At 35.6% G+C, this 26,988-nt stretch overlaps 1 protein-coding gene across 1 annotated transcript in view; it reads left to right on the top strand.

Moving 5' to 3' along the window:
- The window catches only part of GMCL1 (germ cell-less 1, spermatogenesis associated), a 46,878-nt gene that overhangs the window by 15,273 nt on the left and 4,617 nt on the right, over nt 1–26,988 (top strand). Inside the window, exons 8-13 of the mRNA XM_061155130.1 lie at nt 641–731; nt 3,464–3,601; nt 11,815–11,884; nt 16,388–16,463; nt 21,156–21,301; nt 23,395–23,482. Of these exons, the coding sequence (XP_061011113.1) occupies nt 641–731; nt 3,464–3,601; nt 11,815–11,884; nt 16,388–16,463; nt 21,156–21,301; nt 23,395–23,482 (609 nt within the window). The remainder of the gene's footprint in view (nt 1–640; nt 732–3,463; nt 3,602–11,814; nt 11,885–16,387; nt 16,464–21,155; nt 21,302–23,394; nt 23,483–26,988) is intronic.

Raw genomic sequence — 26,988 nt, 5'->3', positions numbered from 1 at the left:
TCCTGTGAAGTTGACATATTATCATGCTCATCTTGCAAATGAAGAAATTAAAGCCCAGAGAAATTAGGTGATTTCCCTCTCTATTAATTGACAGGGCCAGGATTTAAAAATTCATGTTCTTCATTACTGTGCATACTGTCTCAACAGCAGTTAGACAATGAGAAACTCCTTTTTCCCATATTTAATTTCTTTTTTAACGTCACATAGTATGTAGTGAAATTTAATTGTTAATTGAGTAAAATAAATTAGTAAATTTTATATACTGTATATATATGTGTGTATTGTGTCTACACTCTATAATATAGTATATTTTATATGTATGTGTGTACCCACACACATGTAGAACATTTACCTTTTCCATACTAAAACTATAGTGCATTTGAAGCCATAAATATTTTTCAGGTATTAGCTTATTCCTTATATGCTCATCTAGTTTTTCTCTTTGGACCACAATTAATGCCATGATGAATTTAAGGCTTATCATGAGCATATCATGTAATAGTTGTACTTCTTTCAGTTGCTTATAAAATGGAAATTACATGTTTTAGATACTATGTTTTAAGAGAGCAGTTTGAAAATGTGAACTCAAAATGATGAAGTTTTACGGGTTTTTTTTTCTTACTTATTTTTTTTAATCTAGTGGATGTTCCTTCAACTTGTGCCTTCTTGGAATGGATCTTTAAAACAGCTTTTGACTGAAACAGATGTCTGGTTTTCTAAGAGGAGAAAAGGTGTGACTAAAATTGTTATTCAAACTTTTTTTTTTTAATTGAAATTTAATTAAAATTGAACCCTGATTTATTGATAGAGAATTTTAGCACTGAAGAGGACCTTGGCAATGATCTAACTCAGTCCCTTATTTATACTGAAAAAATTTAGGTTGGATAAAAGAGATTACAGAAAAAAAAAATTTAATGGCCATCAGGAGCAAAAAAGTGGATAAAAATGACAGTCCTTAGTTCATGATTTTCTTAATTCACTATCATTGTTTACCTATGCATAGCTACCTTTTTCTTTAAAAAAAACAGTATTGAACCTCAATGAACTAATCAAGTACTAGAGCATTAATAATTCAGTCTATTCATGTGCTTCTTTCCTGTTGTGTCACTTCAGCTTTCCCCAACCACTGTCTTTAATTTTGTGTTTATTTTTCCCTTGCTTTTAAAAAATAATGTTATGGCATTCTACACATGTCTTAACATGAATGCATAACATAGTGATGTGCTGGTAAGCTGGCTTTCTGAAAAAATAATCACTTATTTATAGCATTTTTTTTTTTTTAATTTTAATGATAACAAATTTTCTTAGCATGACTAATTTCAGGCTAACATGATACTACTGAATGTGGAGTTGGAAAGAAATGCATGCCATCAGCTCCTGTGAGCCAGTACAAGCCAGATTCAACTTACTCCTGGACAACATATCATCCTATTTTTGTTGTTATTGAACTATTTCATACTGTGGTATTGCTTTTCACTTCTTTGAAAACTAAAGAGATTGAACAGCTCTTTGTGTGTTTATCAGCATATGTTTCTTCTGTGAAATGTCTGTTCAGGTCTTTTTCCTATTTTAATATTGTAATTGTCTTTTCTTACTGATTTATGGGCATTCTTTATATATTCTTAACCAATTCTTTGTCACAAATATGTGTTGCATTTATCTTTCAGTTTAGATTGTTTTTTAACTTTTTTAAAGGTGTATTGATGAATAGAGACTCTTATATTAAAATTCAGTGTGCTCTTTTAGTCTTATTTAAATAAATTTTCTAGAATTATGTAGTGAGATTTACTAGGTAATTATTTTTCCTTGAAGCTCATGACCAAAAATGTGTAAATGACCATAGCAATAAAATCTAACTTGATTTGCTTTAAGAATAAAACACTAAATTTCCGTCTTAAGTTATACTTTATGGAAGTTAAAGAGGGATTTAAGAAATTGTAAAGGAAAAAAGTAGAGGAGAAAATTTAAGTTAAAAAACAGAAGTTAAAGCTGGAAAAGATAAAGAAGGTAGAGAAGTTAAAAAGACAAAGAGGCTCAATAGAAACAGTAGATGTTAGATAAATTTTGACATAAATTTATGCTCATTTGAGCTCCAGTTGGATTAACTGCAACAGTCTATCAAGAGAGAAATTACTCTGCAGCCTGAGTGGCAGAAACTAGAATAGGAAGCTGTGGTCCCCTCTGCCTTCTGGTTTTCCCACTCTAGGCCCTCTGTGTCAGCCTCAGTAGTATAAAAGTATACAGTTTAAGATAACTTTTCAGGGAAACATTTACTGCATAAGGCCTGATGCCCTTGTTTTTCAAAGAGGACTTCAGAAGTTTATTTCAAACAGTCTTTAAATTATAAAAGTGACAAATACCCAGAAAATAAGCCCAAAAAGATCACTTGTAGTCCCCTTACCCACTACATTTTACTGTATTCCTCTTTGTTGTTGTTTAGTCACTCAGTCGTGTCCGACTCTTTTGCGACCCCATGAGCTGTAGCCCACCAGGCTCTTCTGTCCATGGGATTCTCCAGGCAAGAATACTGTAGTGTGTTGCCATTTGCTTCTCCAGGGGATCTTCTTGACCCAGGGATTGAGCCTGGGTCCTCATTGCAGGCAAATTCTTTATCGTCTGAGCCACTAGGAAAGCCCGGGGAAGCCCAATATTTCTCTTAGGTTATCTTAATTATTTGTCTTTTCAGATATATATGCATCAGGACCAAGAGAACAATAGAAATTTAGAAAATTTTCTGCATAGTTATACTTAAGGATTGCTCCTTTTATTTCCTATCCTTAATAGCAACAAGGCTGAGTCCACTGCTGTGGGTACACCTTGTAACAGAAAACAGGCTAAGGATTATGTGCAACTCCACGCTTGATAGCAGCAGACCTTTCCTTCCCACTCATGAGAGCATATTGGAATGCAGCTGAGAGTATTTTTGGAAATAAGCTTAAATTCTCCCTGAAGAAGAAATTCATAACTTTGAATTATTTTAACAATAAATACTACCCTTGTGTTGCAGATTCACAGCTACAGTGTCTTTGTATCTTATTTTGTATTGTAGTACAGAATTAAGGTTTTAAGTAATGTTCATCACTTGTAACTAAAGTATAAATTAGAAAGATGCCAAGAAATGTTCCAGGTCCTTTGTGTCTTGTGAAGACCCTTGAGTGAGGCATTTGGGCTCGAGTTCCACTGAAGTGTTCAGTCCCTGGGAAAAGGGATTCTGGAAAGATATCCTACCCTCAACCACCATTCTTAAGCCTTCCTTTTCCACCTTGCTGGGCTATGTTCTGTAAGCTCCAATCCCCAGAAAGGCATCAATTGAATTCCCAGCCCAAGGGTCTAATTAGGACCAAAGTTAATTTCCTGGGGCTTTTTTCTAAATCTCCCCAAGTTCAAATAGATAAATTAATAGATTTTGAAAAGAATGGCTATTTAGTTTAAGCTTTTTTGTTTGGTTTTATTTGTTCTGTAGATTTTGAAGGTATGACCTTCCTTGAAACTGAGCAAGGAAAACCATTTGTGTCAGTATTCAGACATTTAAGATTACAGTATATTATCAGTGATTTGGCCTCTGCAAGAATTATTGAACAAGATTCTCTAGTACCTTCAGGTAAGAACATGATAAAATTGTGATTTTAAGTAAAATCTTTCTGATTATAATAGTAATATATATCATAGAAAAATAATAATGAAGAAAATAGAAGTTATCCTTAATTCCAGTAAGGATTTTTATACCACGCAGAATCATACCATGTAGATAATTTTCTGTGTTCACATTATATATTGTGAGTATCTTCCCATATCTTTAAATACTCTTCAGAACATTTAAGTGGATGTATAGTATTCTATAATGTGGGTGTTCTTTAATTTGCTTAACCAGTACACTATTTTGGACTAGACTTTGACTTTCGAAGTGTTATTTAGAGGTCAATTTCTTTTTCTATTAATACTGCTTAAATTTGCTGTTTTCTGTTCGTATCCTAGTCTTAAACTTTATGTCAAAGCAAATATAATATCTTTACTAGTTATGATTAAAACTTGTGAAACAATTACTGTTTTAATTTTCTAAGTTAAGTGTCTAGTGCTTGTGTAGGATTAAATTTAGTACTATATTCACATTTAAGAAATAGAAAGTAGTATTTGAAGATTTACTTGTAAATTTGTATAGATTTGTCTGAAAATTACAATTTTTTGACACCTTAGTTTTTAACATAATTGTGTTTATAGATTTAAATTGTTGTTGAAATCTGTACATTTATTTATAAAGGTATTCAGTGGAAACCAGACCGAGAGTTAACATTTCTGGTAGTTAGAGTAATGCGTTTTGTAATAAAATTACTCAGGCAGGTTTACAGACAGAGTGCTTTTTTGCTAATTTTGTATTATTCGTTTGTATTATATTTGTGTGGTTGTGGGTCTGAGATTTGTTTGTTTGCTCAGTCTCCATTTCATTTGAAGATCATGTTCCCCTTTAGTATAGCAGCTTTATAATAGTTTTAGTATATATTTCAATTATGTAGCTGAAATTCGCTGATCATTTTTCAGAAATAGTGCCAAATGTGTTAACATTATTCACAGTTAATATGTTCAGTAATCTGGGGAATTTTAATATATACATCTTTTATCATCTTTAGGTCAGAATTAAATTCAAATGGAAATTAAAAGAGAAAAAAATTAAACTTTTAATAGAGATATGTTAATTCCAAATTAAATCCAGACTTTGTGTAGAAACATTGTAGTGTTTAGGATTTAACTGTGTTAAGCACAGTTGAATTCCATTATTTCATAGAATTAGATTTGTTGTGTTCAGTCGTTCAGTTGTATCTGACTCTTTGTGACAACATGGACTGCCCCACACCAGAATTCCCTGTCCTTCACCATCTCCTGGAGTTTATTCAAATACATGTCCATTGAGTTGGTGATGCTATCTAACCATCTCATCCTCTGCCACCAACTTCTTTTGCCTTCAATCTTTCCAAGCATCAGGATCTCCCAGTGAGTAGACTCCTTGCATCAGGTGGCCAAGGTATTGCAGCTTCAGCTTCAGCATCAGTCCTTCTAATGAGTATTCAGAGTTGATTTCCTTTAGGACTGACTGGTTTGATCTCCTTGCAGTCCAAGGGATTCTCAGTAGTCTTTTCCAGTACCACAATTCGAAAACATCAGTGCTTTGGTGCTCAGCCTTTTTTGTGGTCCAGCTTTCACAAATTAGATTTATCTTAAGTGAGGTCATTAAGTCTGTTTTGTTCTATACTCTCATTGTCATGCTTCCCTCCCCGTTGATACCTCTGACCTATCTTGTTACCATCTCTCCCAGACCTTTCTCTTTACATCCTCTCCTATATTCCCTCCATTTTATTTAGCTCTCTCAGAAGAGAGTATTTTCCCTCTGTGGAGGACTTTCTCTCAACACATCCTGCTAATAAAGGGTTAGGAGGCCACATAGTCATCGGCCCAGCCACCTGAGTGCCCTTTCTAAATCCCTGTTGCATGTGATCCAGCTCATACTCTCTTCTTTCTCTTCTGAACCCCAGTCTTTCTTTCACATTCATTTAAGACCTGGACACTTGATTTCTGGCTGCTTCTCCACCCTTCTTCAATAATGTAATGTGTCCATATTATCATTACATTTACTAGCCTCCTAGTAATTTGACCTTAACTCCTGTAACATTTATCTGCTAATCATTAAGCACTTGCTACATTTGAATCTTCCTGTAACCTAAAATTTCTCAGCATCAGAAATCCAGTAGTTTGCAGGCTATAAATAACCTTCTAGATGGTTCGTAGTCTCATCCCTCTTACACTGTTATTTGATTTCCAGTCCATTCTGAACTCCATTTTCTGCCAGTCTTTCAAGCCTCCTACTTTTTTCTTCCTTTCAGACCTGGATTTCATGTTAGATCATCTGAACTGCTCTCTCTCACAGTTGCCTTCAACTTTTTGTCCTACTTTACAAAATTCTAAAACTAAATTAAACCTTCTTTGTTCTTAATACCCTCTACTTTGTGCTGAGTACTGCTCCAGAACATTCTATAACTTTATATTGGTGCCGCTGCAAACTCATATTTCATTGCTAAGCTTGGACCTTGCAACTCCTTATATCACTTTTACTTGGTGACTTTTTAAAATTTGCTTCAGCAGTTGTTTATCAAACCTCTGCCCCTCTGTTCAAGTTTCCTCTCCAGTCACCTCACTATCAGTGGGTGGTGGTGGTTTAGTCGCTAAGTCGTGTCTGACTCTTGCGATCCTGTAGGCTATAACCTGCCAGGCTCCTCTGTCCATGGGATTTTCCAGGCAAGAATGCTGGAATGGGTTGCCATTTCCTTCCCCAGGGGATCTTGCCCAACTAGGAATCGAACCTGAGTCTCCTGCATTGCAGGCAGATTCTTTACCAACTGAGTTACAAGGGGAAGCCCATGGGAACTCTGTTGTTTTTATATAAATTCAAGGTAATCAGGCAAAGATTTATTCAGATTTCTAGTCTTACTCACCTCTCCTTCCTGTCCTGTCCCAGAGGTTGAAGTGCTCCCTTCCTATTCAGGCCAGCTTCCTACTGTGTTCATAATCCTATAATTTTATGCTATCATTTAATAATCTGTATCTTCAGCCCCTCCTGTTCTCCCTCAGCTTATAAATATGGTCAAACCTCTTATTAAAAAAACAAACCAAATCCCCCCACTCCCGTCTGGACCCTGAGTCCCCTTCATAGTAACTATTCCTCTGCCTTAGAATCACCTTCTTCAAAGTAGTCTATAGTTGCTGTCTCCATCTTCTTACCTTTCAGACTTTTCTCAACCCACTACAATCTGTCTTTTGCCCCCACTGTTTTACTGAAACTTTCTAGCAAAAGTTAGGACTGTCCTGTTTTTAAAATCTAGTGGTCTTATGTTAGTCCTGTTTTAACTTCCCTAGCATTTTATATCATGGTTTATTATTTTTTCTTTCAATTCTGTACAGTACTTAGTTTAGAAATACTATACTCTTCTGATTCTTTCCCTGTCTGACCATTCATTTTCTTTTGTAAGCTTCTCTTACTCTGCCCACCTCTTAACCTCCTAAGTGTGCCCTTGGCCCATTGATCTTTTCATTCTACATAGTGTCCCCAAATGATTTCCTTCATTCCTATGATTTATTGAAAGAAGACAGTTCTGACCTCTTCCCTGAGTTTCATACTTAGATATCTAACTGATAGCTTGCCATCTATAAATTGCTTCAGTTCATCTATTCAAAAGAATACTTAATCTTTCCCCTCCAGTCCTAATCCCTGCATTCTTTTTTCTTCCTATATTTGCTTATCAATCATCAACATTAATAACTTGCCCAGCCTCTCAAAAATGGCAGAATCCTGGAAGTCATCCTATTCCTCCTCAGACTCTTTTCTTCCACATCCATTGACCATGTCCTGTATATTTTTTTCTTAGATAATTCTCAAACCTTTTTTTTTTTTTTTTTTCGGTACCTGCTACCACTTCCTTGTTAAGGCATCATTATCTCTTGCTAGGTTACTCTAGTACAGAATATATCTGTGGTTCTCTTGGGCCATATGTTTTTCATCTTTTTCTCTTAGGTACTTGATAGGTAGTAGGCACCCAGTTTGTGTGAACTAAAATTGTGTCCTAAAACATACTAACTTACATATGGCCCAACACTGCATTTACTCTATCAAATAAGTTCATATTCTAATTCCTAATCTAAGAAATTATAAAGAGGAGAAGAAAAAGTAAATGTGTAAATTCTTTAGTGTCCCAGTAACATGCCAGATTATGCATTTAATGTCTATTATGTAACATAATCTTTAAAATTATCAAGGTAATTGTTCCGTATTATACATGAAGTATTACTGTCCTGTCACACAGCTAGTTAGAAGCAGAGCTCAAATGCCAGCCCAAGTCTTTCCTGTTCTAAAGCACCCCTCCCCCCTTTTTTTTAACTGCATCTTGTGTGTGTGTTAGTCGCTTAGCCTAAGTAAGTGTGTGTTGGACTCTGTGACCTGTCAGGCCCTTCTGTCCATGGAACTCTGCAGGCAAGAATACTGGAGTGGGTTGCCTTTCCTTCTGCAGGAGATCTTCCTGACCCAGGGATTGAACCCAGGTCTCCTGCATTGCAGGCAGATTCTTTACCATCTGAGCTATAGGGAAGTCCCCAACTGCAACTTACTGGTTACTTAAAAGAATTCCACTAGGTTTAATCTCTTTAAAATTACATATCCAATTGTGTAAACTTAAGCAGTAATTTTGAGTCACCATTCTTTCAAGTATGTTTGATTTGGCTCTTGATAACAAAGTAGTGAAATAGATTTAGTCCCTTATGGGTATCCTTGTAACTTTTTAATGTCAGGAATTACTGTTGTGGGTATAATGGGGGAACTTTTAATATTTTTGTAAGTTAGGTAGAGATGATAATCATTAAAGTATGAATTTTATGAAAATAAGTTGCTTAAAATGAAAGATATAATACAGAAATTCATATAAGTAGTTTTATTGAAAAATACTGTACTCAGTAAGTTAAATTGTCATCTTTTGGAACTAGATTTTTAGATTATTATACATGAAGATCTTTGGGCTGAACTACTCCATTTTTATACTAATATACCTAGATGCTCTGTACAAGATATTCTTACTTATCCAGATAGGAATTTTTATTATGTAGGCTTTTTCCTACACCTTCATGATCTAATTCTGACAATGTGCTTCATATAATAGTTCAACCTATAGGCTGTTTTTTGCTATAAAGCTTTACTGGTTGTGAATAGATTTTTGTATGTTGTGTATACCTGAATATCAGTTCAGTTGAAACGCTCAGTTGTGTTTGACTCTTTGCAACCCCATGGACTGCAGCACGCCAGCCTTCCTTGTCCATCACCAACTCCCAGAGCCTACTCAAACTCATGTCCATTGTGTCAGTGATGCCATGCAACTATCTCATCCTCTGTCGTCCGCTTCTCCTCCCGCCTTCAATCTTTCCCAGCATCAGGGTCTTTTCAAATGAGTCGATTCTTAGCATCAGGTGGCCCAAGTATTAGAGTTTCAGCTTCAGCATCAGTCCTTCCATATTCGTTCAGGACTGATTTCCTTTAGGATGGGCTGGTTGGATCTCCTTGCTGTCCACGGGACTCTGAAGAGTCTCAAGACTCTCTTCTCCAACACCACAGTTCAAAAGCATCAATTCTTCTGCGCTCAGCTTTCTTTACAGTCCAACTATCACATCCATACATGACTACTGGAAAAACCATAGCTTTGACTAGATGAACCTTTGTTGGCAAAGTAATGTCTCTACTTTTTAATATGCTGTCTAAGTTGGTCATAGCTTTTCTTCCAAGGACCAAGTGTCTTTTAATTTCATGGCTGCAGTCACCATCTACAGTGATTTTGGAGCCCAAAAATGTAAAGTCTGTCAATGTTTCCATTGTTTCCCCATCTATTTGCCATGAAGTGATGGGACCAGATGCCATGATCTTAGTTTTCTGAATGTTGAGCTTTAAGCCATCGTTTTCACTCTCCTTCACTTTCATCAAGAGGCTCTTTAGTTCTTCTTTGCTTTCTGCCATAAGTGTGGTGTCATCTGCATATCTGAGGTTATTGATATTACTCCTGGCAATCTTGATTCCAGCTTGTGCTTCATCCAGCCTGGCATTTCACATGATGTATTCTGCATATAAGTTAAATTACAGGGGACAATATACAGCCTTGACGTACTCTTTTTCCTATTTGGAACCAGTCTATTGTTCCATGTTCAGTGCTAACTGTTGCTTCTTGACCTGCATACAGATTTTTCAGGAAATACCTGAATATACACTTTTTCATTTAAGCAAGTTAGGGGTGTATCTCATCTTTCTGTTTGTTTTTTAAAGTTTTGTAAATCTAAGACATTTAGATTTTCAAACGGTTTGCTCTTGGAGACCCCCTCCCCCATATCCTTTGTATAAGATAAGAGAAATTATCTAAATAAATTCATTCTGACCTTTTTCTATTAGAAAAGCACTGTGTTTACATTTAAGACTGTTATCATTACATATGCAACTGCTGATTTATAGTGCTATCCGGTGCCACCTTGATGTGCCAATTTTGAGTTTGTTTTGGATTTTGGTCCGATAAAGTTTAAAATAAGTGGTTGAACTTATTTTTACTAAGTGGAAGTTTCTTGAAGGCACTTTTTCAGAATCTTTCCACAACACCAACTGCTGAAAAGGATTCTGGCAAACATATAATCTGTCTGCATATAATCATATTAAAAGCTCTACATAAAGGCAGTTGTTTCACTTTTCATCCCATGTTTTTCAGTCTTGTTTTTTTCAGGGATTTCTCCTTATGTATCATCTGTCAGCACTGCATTCGAACCAGTGGTTCTGTTGACTTATTTGAAGCTGATGCTATTGGATGAACTACCAGTGACTGAAAAAATTTCTAGTTTGACTTTTTACCTTTAGATTAAGGCAAGAAAGGAGGGACAAAAATATCTACATACATTTTTAACTTGTTAAAAATGTTTTTAGGAAACTCCATAGCACAACCAAAAAAAAAATGTTTTTTAGTTTTAAAGGAGATTATTCAAAGTTGTTGAAACTAAGTTTTAAATCATTTTCATGGGATATAGCTTATATATTTGTGAATGTGAATGTATAACCTTTTCATTCCATTTTTATAAGTGAATAATGAAAAGCCATATTCTATCTCTAAATCAGTGAATTTCAAACTATCGGCATAACCTGCAGTGAGTTGAGAAATCATTTTAATGGGAAGGGGTCAGCTGTTTTTTAAAAAAATAAAATACAGTAAAACAAAACTTAAAAATCCAAATACATTGCAAGTAAGATTGAATATGTTTGTAGTTATACTGAGTCACATAAACTTTACTGTTAATCTTTACCTACTAAAGATGAATTGTTTATCACCTAGATATTTAGCAGTTATTCTTTATAATGGCAACATTATTTTGAGGAAAGAAACACTCAAAAGTATATTTATGGAGGATATTGAGGAAGGACACTAATAAATCAGTGCAAATCATCTGGGTACCTTTATTAGGTAGAGAATTATGACATGAACATCCAGATTTTAATTGCAGTAGGGTTTTCCCCCTGCCTTTCAGTAGAGATAGACAAATCACTTACCTTAAAAATTAGAAAAACTGTCCTTTTAGTTGGGAATAAATAAGAACAAAAAAATAAATATGGTGCTAAGCCAGTTCTACTTAGGTTTTTAGTAAGTCCATGTTTTTATGTAAAATAATTAAAATCTCAGCTTCCAAAATCTCATTTTATAGAAAAATTAATATGCTTACTACTGAAGGAAAACATCTATTATATTGCATTTATAGTAATTTTAATTATAATAGTTATCTAAACCTAATGTGTCAGAATTATTTATTGAGTGTGCTTGATTCATCTAATAATTTAGAAATGGTTTACTTCTCATTATTTAGTTGCTTTTAGATAATTCAGTACAGGAACATTCCATTATTCAATTTTCTATTAAAGCTTTTGTAAACACTGAAAAGAATACTTTTGGTATGTTTCTCACATGAAAATCAGTATGAGCTATGAAGAGAAAACCATTAAATGTAAGAATATACTTTTATCTAAAGATTTAAATATATGTGATTAAAGTAGAGTCTGTCCTAAGGCAAAGGAAGATAACGTTTACCACTTTAAAGATCATGAGGCCATATGTTGTAGCATATTTGTAAAATACAAATTACCAGCTTTACTTATTGCCATTTGAAATTTGAATTTTAAGATGGTAAAAATTTTATCAACCTCTTAAAATTTTAAATCCTTTGTTTTTCCATATTTCTTATTATATTATATTTGTTTTTACATTTTAGAATGGCTATCTTCTGTATATAAACAGCAGTGGCTGGCTATGCTCCGAGCAGAACAAGACAGTGAGGTGGGGTAAGTATAGTATATCGTGTGTGTGTGTGTGTGTGTGTGTGTGTGTGTGTGTGTGTGTGTGTGTGTGTGTTAGACACTCAGTCATGTCCGACTCCTTGTGACACTATGAACTGTAGCCTGCCAGGCTCCTCTGTCCATGGAATTCTCCAGGCAAGAATACTGGAGTGGGGTGGCCATTCCCTTCTCCAGGGGATCTTCCTGACCCAGAGATGGAACTCACATTGCAGGCAGATTCTTTACTGTCTGAGCCACCAGGGAAGCCCCCATGGTACATCATAGCATTATTTAAAAAAAAAGCATTTTTTTTAAATACTGAATTTAGTTGATTTTACAATATTATATTTTAGGTATACATCAAAAAGATCCAGTTATATATATATATATATATATATATTTATTTATTTATTTATTTATTTTCAGATTATTTTCCATCATAATCTATTTCAAGATGTTGAATGTAGTTCCCTGGGCTCTACCGTAAATCCTTGTTGCTTATCTGTTTTATGTATAGTTGTTTGTATCTGTTAACCTCATACTTGTAATTTATCCCTACCCCCCAACCCTTTCCTCTTTAGTAACCATAAGTTTGTTTTCTATGCCTGTGAATCTGATTCTGTTTTATAAGCAAGTTTGTTGGGTATTTTTGTATAGATTCATTTTTATTGTTTTTTAGATTCCATGTATAAGTGATATCATATGATAATTTGTCTTTGTCTGAATTACTTCACATAGTACAGTATTCTCTAGATCCATCCATGTTACTGCAGATGGCATTATTTCATTCTTTTTTTATGGCTGAGTAATATTCCACTTTATATATTTATGTGTGTGTACACCATATCTTTCTAAGACAATCATCTGTTGATGGGCCCTTGGGTTACTTGGATGTCTTGGCTACTGTAAATAGTGCTAGGGTGCATGTATCCTTTTGAATTAGAGTTTTCATCATTTTGGGATATATGCCTGGGAATGGCATTGCTGGATCATATGGTGACTCTAATCTAGCTTTTTAAGGAACCTCTGCACCATTTTTTCATAGCAGCTGCACCAATTTGCATTCCCACTAACAGTGTAGGAAAATTCCCTTTTCTTCATACCCTGTCCAGATTTATTATTTATAGACTTTTTAATGATGGCCATTCTGACTGGTACAAGAGTATACCTCATTGTAGTTTTGATTTGTATTTCTCTAATAATTAGCGATATTGAGCATCTTTTCACGTGCCTATTGGCCGTCTGTATTTCTTCCTTAGAGAATTGTCTATTTAGGTCTTCTGCCCACTTTTGATTGGGTTGTTCATTTTCTTTTTGAGTTGTATGAGCTGTTTGTATGTATCGGATATTAACATTCCTTGAAAGTCAAATCATTTGAAAGTATTTTTTCCTATTCAGTCGGTTGTCTTTCCATTTTGTTTATGGTTTCCTTTGTTGTGCAAAAGCTTTTAACTTTGATTAGGTCCCATTTGTTCATTTTTGCTTTCATTTCTTTGGCCATGAGAGACTGATCTAAAAAAAATACTGCTTGGGTTATATCTGAGAATGTTTTCCTTATTCTTTTCTAGGAGTTTTATGCTATCATGTCTTTATACTTAGGTATATAAACTATTTTTTCTTTTTGGTATATAGTATGAGGAAGTGTTCATATTTCATTGATTTACATGTAACTGTCCAGCTTTCCCAACACCATTTGTTGAAGAGACTATCTTTTCCCCTTCGTATATTATTGTCTCCATTATTGTAGGTTAATTGATGATAGGTGTGTGGATTTTGCTATGAATTTTTAAATGGACTCATTATGTTGGAAAAAACAGTAACAGTATGAAAATAAATAGCTGTTAGAGAAAAGATCATGTAATCAACTTTTATTCTTATATTTCTTTAACTGTCAATATTATAAATATTTATCTTTCTGGTCAATTAGTATAATGGGGTATTTGCATTGTCATTTGTTTTATTAGTAAAATTGAATAATTTATGTGCTTTGTCTCAGTGTTACAGTTTTCTTTTAACCTAATTGAAATGTTACTTGGAATAATGCTTTCATAAAGCATGATCTGCATATATATGTATAGGTAAAGCTGATTTTCTCATTTGTGGTGATATTGTCAAATTTTCACTAATGTGATAGGTTTTTTGAAGGTGAATTAACTCATTTAGATATAGGTGTCTTTGTCAAAAGCACATGACGCCTCTACAAAATATTTCTATACTGTAATTCATTTTAAGAGGAAGCATATTATCTGTTTTATCAGTGTGTAGTGCTCTGCAGTTCACAGAAGTACTTCCACATTTATTGTTTGATCTTTATACTAGCTCCTTGGTATAGGCAGTATGAATAGACAGTCCACCTATAAGTTTATAGAAGGGCTTTACATTTAATTTTTTTCCTGCCCCAGTCTCTCTTAATTTATTTTTATATACCAGAAAACTTACTAAAATAATAGTCTAGTGTGTTTATATCTAAACAGTGAGTATGTGAAAGGATTCTGTAAACTCATGATAATGATTACAAGATTGTTATCCAGGGTTCTTAGTTTCTATTTACTTATAATTTATATCTCATCTTCTCCCAGATATATTCACAGCATACTTACTTTGCAGAAATATAGTAAGATAGTTGGAATAGGAATAAGAAAAATCCCTCCAAACAATGAAAGTAAATTATTTATTAGAATTCGGATGTGAATTTTGTAATGTATGAAATATTTTATAAACCATCCTACCTACTTCTTTTGTATATTCAGTTTTTATATGATGGATGGTCTTTTTTTTTTTCCCCCAAGATTTTTCTCATGTATACCCTTTTTGAGTTTATAATATAGAGTCTTACCTAAGAGTCTGAGCTAGAATAAGTGGTTTTCTTGCCCTCAGAAGTATATGACTATATTGCCCCTAATGAAGCACTCTATTCCACACATGCTGAGCATCTTCTTGCTACTGCAAGGCCAGTAAAGTGAGAAAAACAGTGTACTCCCTGGACTCTAGGGAGTTATCATCAAGTAAGTCTCCCTCCAGGGTTCTCCTCTTCCAAACTCTTTTCCACATTGCCAACAGGATTATCTTCCTACGTATAAATATAATTTCACTTTCCTGCTTAAATAGGACCAGGGACACTTGAGGTTAGTTAGGGATTATTGCTTCATGTGTGATAAATCTGTGTCAATATTTTTTGAAAGTTCTTATTCTTAAGAAGTACATACTGAACTATTTACAGATTAAAGGATATGGTGTCTGGAGGATCAGCCTCAGAAATAGTCAGTTGGGAGGAGTGTGGGGAGAAGTGGGTTGAGAGTAAAACTAAAAATTACTGAACCTAGATGGTAAGAAAAAAATTGGCTCATTATGCTGTTTACTTTTACATGTTTTAAATTTTTCATAAGAAAAAAATTTTAAGTAATAAAAAATACATGGGAACTCTCTCATCTTAAAGCTTACATTAGTGTAGCAGGGGCAGCCCTTCAGCAGTCTGTCCCAAATGCCTTTTGCTTCGTCTCTCATGTTCGTTTTAGGTTCTGCCTGCACTACATTCTTCAGACATTTGGTATCCTTTCATGCTCTGGTCCTTTTCTACCTACTGAGCTTCTTCTGCATGGAATGGCCTTCTTCTGCAGAGGTCATCCCTGACCTCTACCTCAAGAAACTCCTTCTCATGCACAAATAATACTTCCTCCATGATGATCCCACTCTAACCCCAGGCAATAAACCTGTGTCTTCTTCATGCTCTTAACATTAGTTCTCTCCACATTATTATACTATTACTTAAGTCTAGCTCCCTACTAGACTGGGGTCTTGGATGTCAAGGGCATGTTTTATTTTATCTACATTTAATTAGTTTTTATTTGTTGTATTTGTTTCAGTATATTTATGAGATGATGATAGCCCCAGTATCTTGGTACTTAACAAATGCTATATATGAATGAATATATTACATTACTTTTATCATTTGGTATTCTAAGCTAGTAATAATGTCATTTTATTATTTCATACTAAAATAACACTGTCTATCTTAGTTGATTATGGTTTTTAAAGGGCCAAGTAAAGATTAATTGATAAAGTTCTACAGCAGTTTTCTGTTAAATGCTGAACTTGGTTTTTCTACTCTTAAAAAATGGGTTGTGTGTGAAACAGTAATAATAGATGATACCAAGTCACATCTTATATAATAGATTTTAATAAATTTTACTTAATAGTTAGACTTTAAGTATTTTTCTTTCTTAGTAAGCAGAATTTCTCATAGATTTCCCCCACCTCTTCTCTGGTTTTACTGTGCTCTTGTAAAAGTGTTCTAGAAGTCAAGGCAATAAGTGAAACACTAAAGATTTAAAATTTTTTTATTTAGCAAAGGTAATGGGCTAGGTTTAATCCCTGCATTTTGATCTTTATCTATACCACAAAATTTTGAATGTAGTAGCAATTGATTCCTATTGCTTTGAACTCACAATTATTTTTCAATTATTAGTTGCTTATTTTCTATGAGATTTCATGTTTTATGTATATTTCTAGGCCTCAAGAAATTAATAAAGAAGAACTAGAGGGAAACAGCATGAGGTGTGGTAGAAAGCTTGCCAAAGATGGTGAAGTAAGTATGAGTTATAACTCAGTTGTATAGTCTTATACAAATTGCTATACTGTTAGTGCAAAATATGCGTTCAGTAACAGTCATGATATATGTTACAACTCAGAAGAGCATTTTTGTGTGTTTTAGTTTCTGTAGCATGATCTCCTGGGCAAGGAGTTACATGCTTAGTGGTGACTGATTTGTCAGCCTTTCATGAGACTGTTGAACTTCTGGAGTCTAGATAAAAGATATGAGAAGATCCCTCAGTAATCCAGAAATTAAGATAAATAAGTTTATCCTATTAATATCTTAATATCTTTAATGAGAGCCATTACATAGTCTTAAGAGTGATTCTATTTTATAGTTACAACCCTAGATCAAAGATATTCAAACCTTTTTGATTTGATTGCCATCCACATTAAGAATTGTTTTTCATTACCACCCAGTACAAATGCTTATAAGGGAAACAAAAGTATTACAAAACAGTGCTTACAGCTTCTGTGTCCCAAGCTTTGTTTCTACTTAATTTATTTTTAAAAACTGAGTGTGACTCATTAAATTGATTTTACAGCCATTAAGGAGACATGAACTACATTTTTTTTTTAAACTGTACCCTAATTGTAATTTTTATCTTTAAAAAAAAAATCAGCCTAATTTTTTTTTTTAACTTTTTATTTCTATGTGTTCCCCATCCTGAACCCCCCTCCCACCTCCCTCCCCATCCTATCCCTCAGGGTCATCCCAGTGCACCAGCCCTGAGTACCCTGTCTCATGCATCAAACCTGGACTGGCAATCTATATTATCATATGTGAAACAGATAGCCAGCCTAATTTAGATCACCATTTGGTTATTTTTCTCCCAGATTTTTCCTCATTTCAACTTTTAAGTTTTGAAAGATTTATTATTTTATGTTTTTGTTAACAGTTGTGATAAATGATAAGAATATGAATGAGAAATAGCATCTTCCTTAGTCGTCCTAGTTGCCGCTCCCAGACCTTGTTCCACCCTCATCATACTTGAATGATATCTCCTTTGACAAGCATACTTCTTCACCACTCAGTACTCTGACGATGGCCATCACTCCCTGGGCTCGCTGGCTTGCTTTCTCCCCACTTTTCTTAGCAGTCTCAGTGGTTTTAGTATCTTTTCCTGAACCTTCCTTCCCTCCATGATCTTGTGTTCCACTCTACCTCAGGTACCCATTTCCTATAAGCATATCCTCTGTTTTTGTATGCCTAATTCATACACCCCCTTCAAAATCTCCATTTTAAGCACACCATTTGCAGAGTGTATCTTTGTAGCGCTCTCCCTCTAGTATTTGACCTCCCAACATCTTTCTGACCCCACTGGAATGTACATTACATTGTCCTTACTGTCTTTTTCCCATTACCTTCTCACCACATCCCTACTTCTTTCTTTACTTGACTTAAATTTTATGTTACGTCTTGAAATTGGTCCTTGGCTTATACTCTTAATTTCTTTTTTCCCTTTTTCACTCTGTCACATTCACCTGGCTAGTGCTCAGTTCTTGTTAAATCCCCCCTTTCCATGCTCTCCATGCCAGTTATTGTTGTTTAGTCGCTAAGTCATGTCTGAGTCATTTGAGACCCCATGGACTATAGCCTGCTAAGTTCTTTTATCCATGGGATTTCCCAGGCAAGAATATTGGAGTGGCGGATTCTTTCCCACTGAACTGCCAGGGAAACCCCTGCTTTCCATGCCTGCTTCCATACAAATGAATTCAACTAAGGAAAAACACCAAATATACCCCAGCAGGTTTTGTGTGTAACTGTAAACTTCAAGCAGGTCTTTAATGCTGTGTGATCCTTGCATCTCCCTAGTGAACTTATCCTCCCACACTTGGAGTAACTCTCATACCTTCTCAAGGGCAGTGCTCCCACCCTTATTCTTACCCAGTGGCATTGCTTCTTTCTTTACTCAGAAAATAAAGGCAATAGGAAGAGAATCTGTGCATCTTCTACCAACAATACTACCAGTCTACCTGCATCTGTAGCCGTGTGTTGTACTTTTATCAGAATGGATGAACTGTATGTGTCTGTCCTAATCCATCCCCTCCTCCTGTAACGACCCCGTCCCTTCTCACATATTCAGAAGGTTTGTTCATATAGTCATCACCTCCCTTTGCTGCGTTGTCAGTTTTTCTCTTCTGCATCATTCTGATTTAGCATATAACATGCTATAGCATCACCCATCTTAAACCATTCCCTGACCCACATTCCACTCTAGCTCCCACTCCATTTCCCTGCACCATTTTTAAGCAAAACTCATTGAAAAAAGTTGCCTATCTTCATTCTAATTCATTTACTCCAATAAACTCAAGTGAAACTGCCATGCCACTATCACCACTGATTCCTATATTACCAAATCAAATAGTTTTTAGTCTTCTGAAAGTTCTTGGCAGCGTGACCTATCTGCTCACTCACTCCTTGGAGATTTTCTCTGTGACTTCCAGGAAAGCACACTGTGCTGGTTTTTTTTTCTACCTAATTGGCTGCTTCCTCTAAGTCTTTGCTAGATCCTTCTCTTTCTCAACAAATGTTGATATGACTGGAGGATCAGTACTTGGACTTCTTCCTTGTCTTTGCTCTTTGGCTGGCTCCTAAGTGATCTCCCCTAGTCCTGTGACTTAACACCAGTTTCTAACTCCTGTATCCAGTTTCTCATGTGACATCTTTCTTAGAATCCTAATAGCATCTCAAATAGAATGGGCCCAGTTAAACTCTGATTTTCATTGCCAGACTCCTCCTTCCCAAGTATTCTCCAACCCATAAATAGCTCCTTTGTTCATTCATTGTATAAGCTCCAAATTTTGGGTTCTTCTTTCTTTCATTCCACACCTGTTGTCTGTAAGAAGTTCCTTTAAATATATAGCATCAAAATGTACTTGCCCTCTTCTTCTACTGTGACCCAAATCCCAAGTCATCAGTAACCCTTGCCTGGGCTATATTGTAGCTTCATAACTGCTCTCCCTGTTTTTACTCTTGTTGTATATTCTGTTTTCCATACTACAACAGTCAAAATCATCTTTTTAAAATGCAAGTTAAATCATGTTACCTCCTCTAAAATTTTCCATTAGACTTTTATCACATTTAGAAGAAATCCAAACTCTTCTCTACTATGGACACTAGGCCTTATATTCTCTGGCCCCTGACTGGCTCTCTGAACTCATCTCCAGCTTCTATCCCCCTCAGTTATTACACTAGCCACATGGCCCTTTTGCTATTCTTCAGATATGCCAAGCATGTTTTTACCTCCAGAGCTTTGGACGTTGTTCCCTTTGTCTAAGTCACTTTTTCCCAGATAGCTACCTGGTCCGCTCGTTGGTTGACTCAGGGTGCTAGTCATGTAGCATCTCCTTAGACGTCCCCTGACCAGCCTGAACCGGTAGGCTCCCCAGCTGCCAGCCCCCATCCTCTGCCCTGTCACGCTCTGCTGGAATTACATTCTGTCCTCCTCCACAGAAACATACATGTATTAAAATATACATTTACTAGGGCTGAAACTTATTTACTGCCATCTCTTCAATGACTAGAGCAGTACCTGGCACAAAATATGTGCTCAATAAATAATCAATGAACTGTTGATTTAATGTTGTAATTCATAGTGTCAACCAAGCACTCAAAGCCCTAACTTCAGCTTCATTGTAGCATGCCACTTTACTTAATAGTGTCTGTTGACTATTAGTTAATAGAATAAACACACTTGTGAGCCTCATGATGGTTTTAGTTATTTATTTTTTGGCTACACTGGGATCTTGGTTGCTCTGTGGGCTTTTTCTCTAGTTGTGGTGCATGGGCTTCTCATTGCGGTGGCTTGTCTTGTTGCGGAGCACAGGCTCTAAGGGCGCGTGGACGGGGTGGTTACAGTTCCCGGGTTCTAGAGCACAGGCTTAATAGTTGTGGTGCACTAGCTTAGTTGCTCCACAGCACGTGGGATCTTCCTGGGTCAGGGATCTAAACCTGTGCCTCCTGCATTGGCAGGCAGATTCTTTACCACTGAGCCACTAGGGAAGTCCCTCCTGATGGTATTTAAAATATCTCAGTTGGTGATTGTGTTGGTTAGTTTAGAGTATTTTTATAATTTAATTTAAACTTTTTTTTTTTTAAAAAGCAGTATTCATTCATTTCTCCTACTCCCTACCTCTTAACCTCTGGCAACTACCAAGCTGTTCTCTGTAATTGTGAGCTTAGGAGTTTAATACTTTTTTTTTTTTTTTTTAGATTTTACATGTAAGAGAGATCACACAAGCTATCACTTAAGATATTTCAGAGTATTTTTAAAGCAGGAGAAATTTTAATGGATTCTTACTACCTTTATCTAGACTCCTAGTTTCCTAAACTATATAGCTCCTTTGAATTGTAGTAAAAAGCCATATTAGTTATGATAAAATTACAGTGTGGAGAGTTGATGAAATAGATCATAAAGAGACAATATTAAGAAACTACCTTAAGGAATAATGATTATAAAGGCTGCTTTTGCTGGCTTTGATATATACCATGTCTGTGTAGTAAACCTTTCATATGTCTCACAGATATATTCTGTGTGGTAAGTCTTAAGGCACTGACAAAATTAGGAAACCACGATAGAGGAATATTTGAAATGAATTAAAAAAAGCAAAGACGTTTTGATCTTTTAGTTTCTGACTTGCTAGTATGATAAACTGAAGTTAATCTTTCTCCTTTGTATTCCAGTACTGCTGGCGGTGGACAGGTTTTAACTTCGGCTTTGACCTGCTTGTAACTTACACCAATCGATACATCATTTTCAAACGCAATACACTGAATCAGCCATGTAGTGGATCTGTCAGTTTACAGCCTCGAAGGAGCATAGCATTTAGGTAGGATGAAGTTTTCCCACCCCACGGTTCCTCACTCCAGAAGAACTATAAAAATGAAATAAAACCATAATTTATACCAACAGTGGTAGAACTTTGGTAAGATACAATATACAATGAAACGGGAAGGAAATGATAAAGCTCCATTCCTATAAAGTGTATTAATAATCTAAAGTATAAAACCTAGATCTAATATATCAGGAAGAAAGAATGTGCTAAAATATAAATGGTATAGGCTTGATACTGGGCTTAAAGCTATTTCCTTGCTGCTAATCCTAAAAGGTCCAAACTGGAAATACAACAAGGTACTTTTATAAGAAAACATGTCTCATATTATCCTTAACTTTCTATAGGATTTCAGATGTCCAACTTTGCCTAATAGTTGAGCTGGCAATATTTTTCTGGAAAGGATGCTGACAAATTGGAAAATAGCTTATTGAACAGATTATTTAAAAGTCCTGGATTCATATTTACCTTGTGTGTGTGTATGCTTAGACATGTCTGACTCTTTGTGGCCCCACAGATTGTAGCTGGCAAGTCTCCTCTGTCTGTGGAATTTTCCAGGCACGAATACTGGAGTGGGTTGCCATTTTCTTCTCTAGGCGATCTTCTCGTATCAAAGATCAAACTCTTATCTCCTGCATTGGCAAGCAGAGTCTTTACCACTGTGCCACCTGGGAAGTCATATTTATGTTACACCATACACAAAAATTAACTCAAAATGAATCAAAGACCTAAACATACGAGCCAAAACAATAAAATAACTCTTGGAAGAAAACAGGAAGAAAGCTTTTTGATGCTAAATTTGACAGTGATTTCTTCAATATGATACCAAAACACAGGCAACAATAACCAAAAAAAAATGTTGAACTTATCAAAATTAAATCATGTGCCAGAGGACACTTAACAAAGTGAAAAGGTAACCCGTGGAATAGGAAAAAAATATTTGCTAACCATATATCTGATGAATTAACATCCAGAATACATAGAGAACATCTAAATTCCACAACAGCAATAAAAAACTGATTCAAAAATGGGCAAAGAACTTAAATAAATACTTCTCCAAAGGCAATGTACAAATGACCAATAAGCACATGAAAAGATGCTCGGCATCACTAATCATTAGGAAAATGCAGATCAAAACCATAGTGAGACATCACCTCATTACTGTTAGGATGGCTAATATCAAAAATAAAAGTGTTGGTGAAGATGTGGAGAAATTTAGGAATGTTAAAATGATGCAAACTCTGTGGAAAATGGTATGGCATTTCCTCAAAAAATTAAACATAGAATTACCATATCACCCAGCAATTCCTCTTCTGGTTATTTACCCCTAGAGAATTGAAACCAAGGACTCAAACATATTTGTATACATAGCAACATTATTCACAATAGTCAAATGGTGGATGCAACCCAAGTTGTGGATGCACCAACAGATGGACAGATAAAACATAGTATATACCTAAAACAGAATATTATTCAGCCTTACAGTGGAGGGAGATTTTGACATGTGCTGTAACATGAACCTTGAAGACACTATGCTAAGTGAAATAAGCCAGTTAAAAAAGTTCATACGCTGTATGATTCCACTTACATGAGGTACATAGAGTAGACAAGTTTATAGAGACAGAAAATAGGATGGTGATTGTCAGGGGCTGAGGTAGAAATGGGGAATTCATGTAACTGGGTACAGAGTTTCATTTGGGGAAGAAGTAAAGGTTCTGGATGGATGGTGGTATTGACTACAACGGAACAGTGTGAAATGTGTTCGGTGTTAAGAACTATACACTTAAACTTGGTTAAAATGGTAAGTTTTATGTATATTTTATCACAATTAAAAAGGCATAACATAAATTATTTTTATATCCCAGATATATATAATAGCACAAGCTTAAAAATATAAATGGAATCAGTTTATAGTTTGAAAAGACTTTGCAAAGTATTACCAGATAAAAGACTTCTAGAGAGTAAGTAAATACAAATTTAAAAATAAAGTAAAAGAATATGGAAGAAAAAAGTAGAAATTAAAGTAGGGCTTATTTAATCTGCACTGTAAAAAATCATTTTTTTTTGTTGTTCGTGTGTTTTTATTCTAGATTACGTTTGGCCTCTTTTGATAGCAGTGGAAAACTAATATGCAGTAGAACAACTGGCTATCAAATACTTACACTTGAAAAGGACCAGGTATGTCTGATTATTTTTGTTAATTTTTTATTGTAGTATTTGTCTTTTGACTCCTTTTTGAAAATTCGTAAGAAGATTTTAATATTTAAAGATTGGTTTGAGAGTTTTTTGAAAGTAAAGATGGAAGTGCCATGTTCACTCATTCAAATTTACTCCATTCTAGCAGAAGTGTAACTAAGACAAAAAAGAAGGAAACTCAATTTGATTTGGGGAGCAGGGAAAAGTTGACAGTACGGAAATAATTATTCATCTTGAACATGATCTTCAAAAAGTTATGACTCTTAATTGTTTTCTCCATTGTGTTCATTATTGCATTTATTATACATTAATAACAGATACCTTAAAAACAATCTGCTAAGTTTCCATAGATCCTGGATATTAAGAGAACCTAATCTGCTAGCACAGTGGGTTTCTAAAATGACAGACATCTACAGTGTTCCTAAAATTATCTCTAAGACCATTTGTTTCTTCATCAATCACATGCATGTATAAGTTTCAAAACGTCATGATGCAAAAGTAAACCAGTTTCAAAAAATAAAATGAGTGCTGTTAAAAATCAAGGAAGTTTGTTTCTAGTAAAGCTAACCATCATTTCAAAGGACATACTGTGTTTATAAAGGGTTTGGAGCCTATAGTTTACATAAATTATTAGAAGTTAGCAGTTTTGAAAGAAAAAAATAGAAAATAAAAAGCAAAACACACATACAAAGAAGTTAGCAGTTTTCATCAGACTGAAGAGCCTTTCATAGAATATCAGAATTTAGCACTGCATGGAGCAGCCTTGGAAGTGATAGTTCTGACCTCTCTGCCTTGTATGAGAACTTCTTTAACAGCATTCTTATGGAGGGTCTTCAACTACTTTTGGAACTCTTAAGGATGAAAAACTGATTCTGTCATGTGAGGTAGTAAATCACAAGGTAGATACATAATAAGTTCAAATCTGCCTCCACTGAATTTCTCTACTGGTCTCTCTCTCACCCTCTGGAGCTGCATGAACATTGTCTGTCTTTACCTTCAACTTAGAACTTCCGTAAAAAAAAACACTGTCATGGCCCAAAGCAGCCAGAGACTTAATTAAAAATCACCAGGCCAAGATAGTTGTATTCCTAGTGTTCCTTGATTTGTTCATTCAACAAACATTTGTGTCCCTGTTACATGCTAGGTTTTATGCTAGGAGTGGAGGAAATGAAGAGAAGCTTGTGTTATAAAGCTGAGTAGCACAAGAGAGGTGGGCTCAAAGAGTGTGACATTGAGGGAGATATCTCTAACCTTTACTCTGGTGTTGGGGAGTGGTGAGGGACAGCTCAGGAAAGCCTCTTCTGGACAAGTTGAAAAGTGAATGGATACCTGAACCAATCCTCAGATGGAGCCCAGGGAGCATATGGGTCCTTCAAAGCACTGAGAGGTTTGAAAGAGGATGAGATCAGGAGTAGAGCAGGGCATATGGGCTATGGATTGAGTTTGGACTTGTTCCTGAGATCTGTAGAGAGCTATGGGAGTTGCATGTATGTATTTTATGTAGCTTATGGAGGTTATAGAAAATAAAAATAAACAGGAAAAAAATCATACATGGTTTGCTGAGAGATGACACTTTTTTCATCTCCTATATTCTTTTTCCTGAATTTTTTTTTCTTTTTCCAGAATTTTATCTTACAGTTAAACTACTCTGTAACCTGCTTTTTTCCACTCTGTTGTATGTAGCTTTTCTTGTCAATAAATGTATATGTGCAACATCATTTTTTTTTGTCCTGAAGTTTTTTTTTTTTTAACTTATTTTTAATTGAAGGAAAATTGCTTCACAATACTGTGTTGGCCTCTGCCATACATCAGGATGAGTCAGCCATAGGTATGCGTGTGTCTCCTCCCTCTCTGACCTCCCCCCGCCTCCCACCCCTCTAGGTTCTTACAGAGTCCTGCTTGGAGTTCCGCGAGTCACACAGCTAATTTCCATTGGCTGTCTGTTTTACACATGGTAGTGGATGTGCTTCCATGTTAGTCTCTCCATGTGTCCCACCCTCTCCTTCCCTCCCTGCTGCCCGTGTCCGTAAGTCTGCATCTCCATTGTTGCCCTGTAAATAGGTTCCTCAGTACCATCTTTCTCCATATATATGGGGTAATACATGATATTTCTCTTTCTGACTTCCTCCACTCTGTATAATAGGCTCTAGGTTCATCCACCTCATTTTAGAACTGACTCAAATGCATTCCTTTTATGGCTGAGTAATATTCCATTGTATGTATGTACCACGGTTTCTTTATCCATTCATCTGATGATGGACATCTAGGTTGCTTTCATGTCCTAGCTATCATATATAGTGCTTCAGTAACATTGAGGTATATGTGCGTTTTTCAGTTTTCATTTCCTCAGGATATGTGCCAAGTAGTGGGATTGCTGGTTCATATGATAGTTCTAGTCCTAGTTTTTTGAGGAATCTCCATACTGTCTTCCATCGTGGCTGTATCAGTTTACATTCCCACCAACAGTGCGAAAGGGTTCCCTTTTCTCCACACCCTCTCTAGTATTTATTGTTTGATGTTGGCCATTCTAACCAGTGTGAGGTGATAACTAATTGTAGTTTTGATTTGCATTTCTCTAATGAGTGATGTCAGAGAAGGCAATGGCACCACTCCAGTACTCTTGCCTGGAAAATCCCATGGATGGAGGAGCCTGGTAGGCTGCGGTCCATGGGGCCGCTAAGAGTCGGACATAACTGAGCGACTTCACTTTCACTTTTCACTTTCACACATTGGAGAAGGAAATGGCAACCCACTCCAGTGTTTTTGCCTGGAGAATCCCAGGGACGGGGGAGCCTGGCAGGCTGCCGTCTATGGGATCACACAGAGTCAGACACGACTGAAGTGACTTAGCAGCAGCAGCAGCAATGAGTGATGTTGAGCATCTTTTCATGTGTTTATCTTAGCCATCTGTATGTCTTCTTTGGAGAAATGTCTGTTTAGTAGGTCTTTTGCCCACTTTTTGATTGAGCTGTTTGTTTTTCTGGTGTTCAGTTTTATGAGCTCCTTGTATATTTTGGAAATTAATCCTTTGTCAATTGTTTCATTTGCTATTATTTTCTTCCATTCTGAAGATTGTCTTCCCAGTTTGTTTATGTAGTTTCCTTTGCCATGCAAAAACTTTTAAGTTTAATTAGGTCTCACTTCTTTTTGTTTTTATTTCCATTACTCTGGGAAGTGGGTCATAGAGGATTTTGCTGTGATTTTATGTTTTATACAAGGTTCTGCCAGTGTTTCCCTCTAAGAGTTTTATGGTTTCTGATCTTACATTTAGGTCTTTATAATCCATTTTGAGCTTGGAGGCATGATAATGGCAGGAAGACAGGTTACAAACTATTGATATAATGCAAATTATCAGCAGTAAAAAGGCATGAATTATTGGTACACACAATAACATGGATGAAATAATTAGGCTAAATGCAAGAAGTGAGACAAAAAAGAGTACATTCCGTATGATTCTTTTTATTTAAAACTCTAGAAAAGGCAGGCTA

This window comes from Dama dama, chromosome 11 (genome assembly GCF_033118175.1).
Source record: "Dama dama isolate Ldn47 chromosome 11, ASM3311817v1, whole genome shotgun sequence".
Lineage (NCBI taxonomy): Eukaryota > Metazoa > Chordata > Mammalia > Artiodactyla > Cervidae > Dama > Dama dama.
This window is presented reverse-complemented; position numbering and strand designations above follow the sequence as displayed.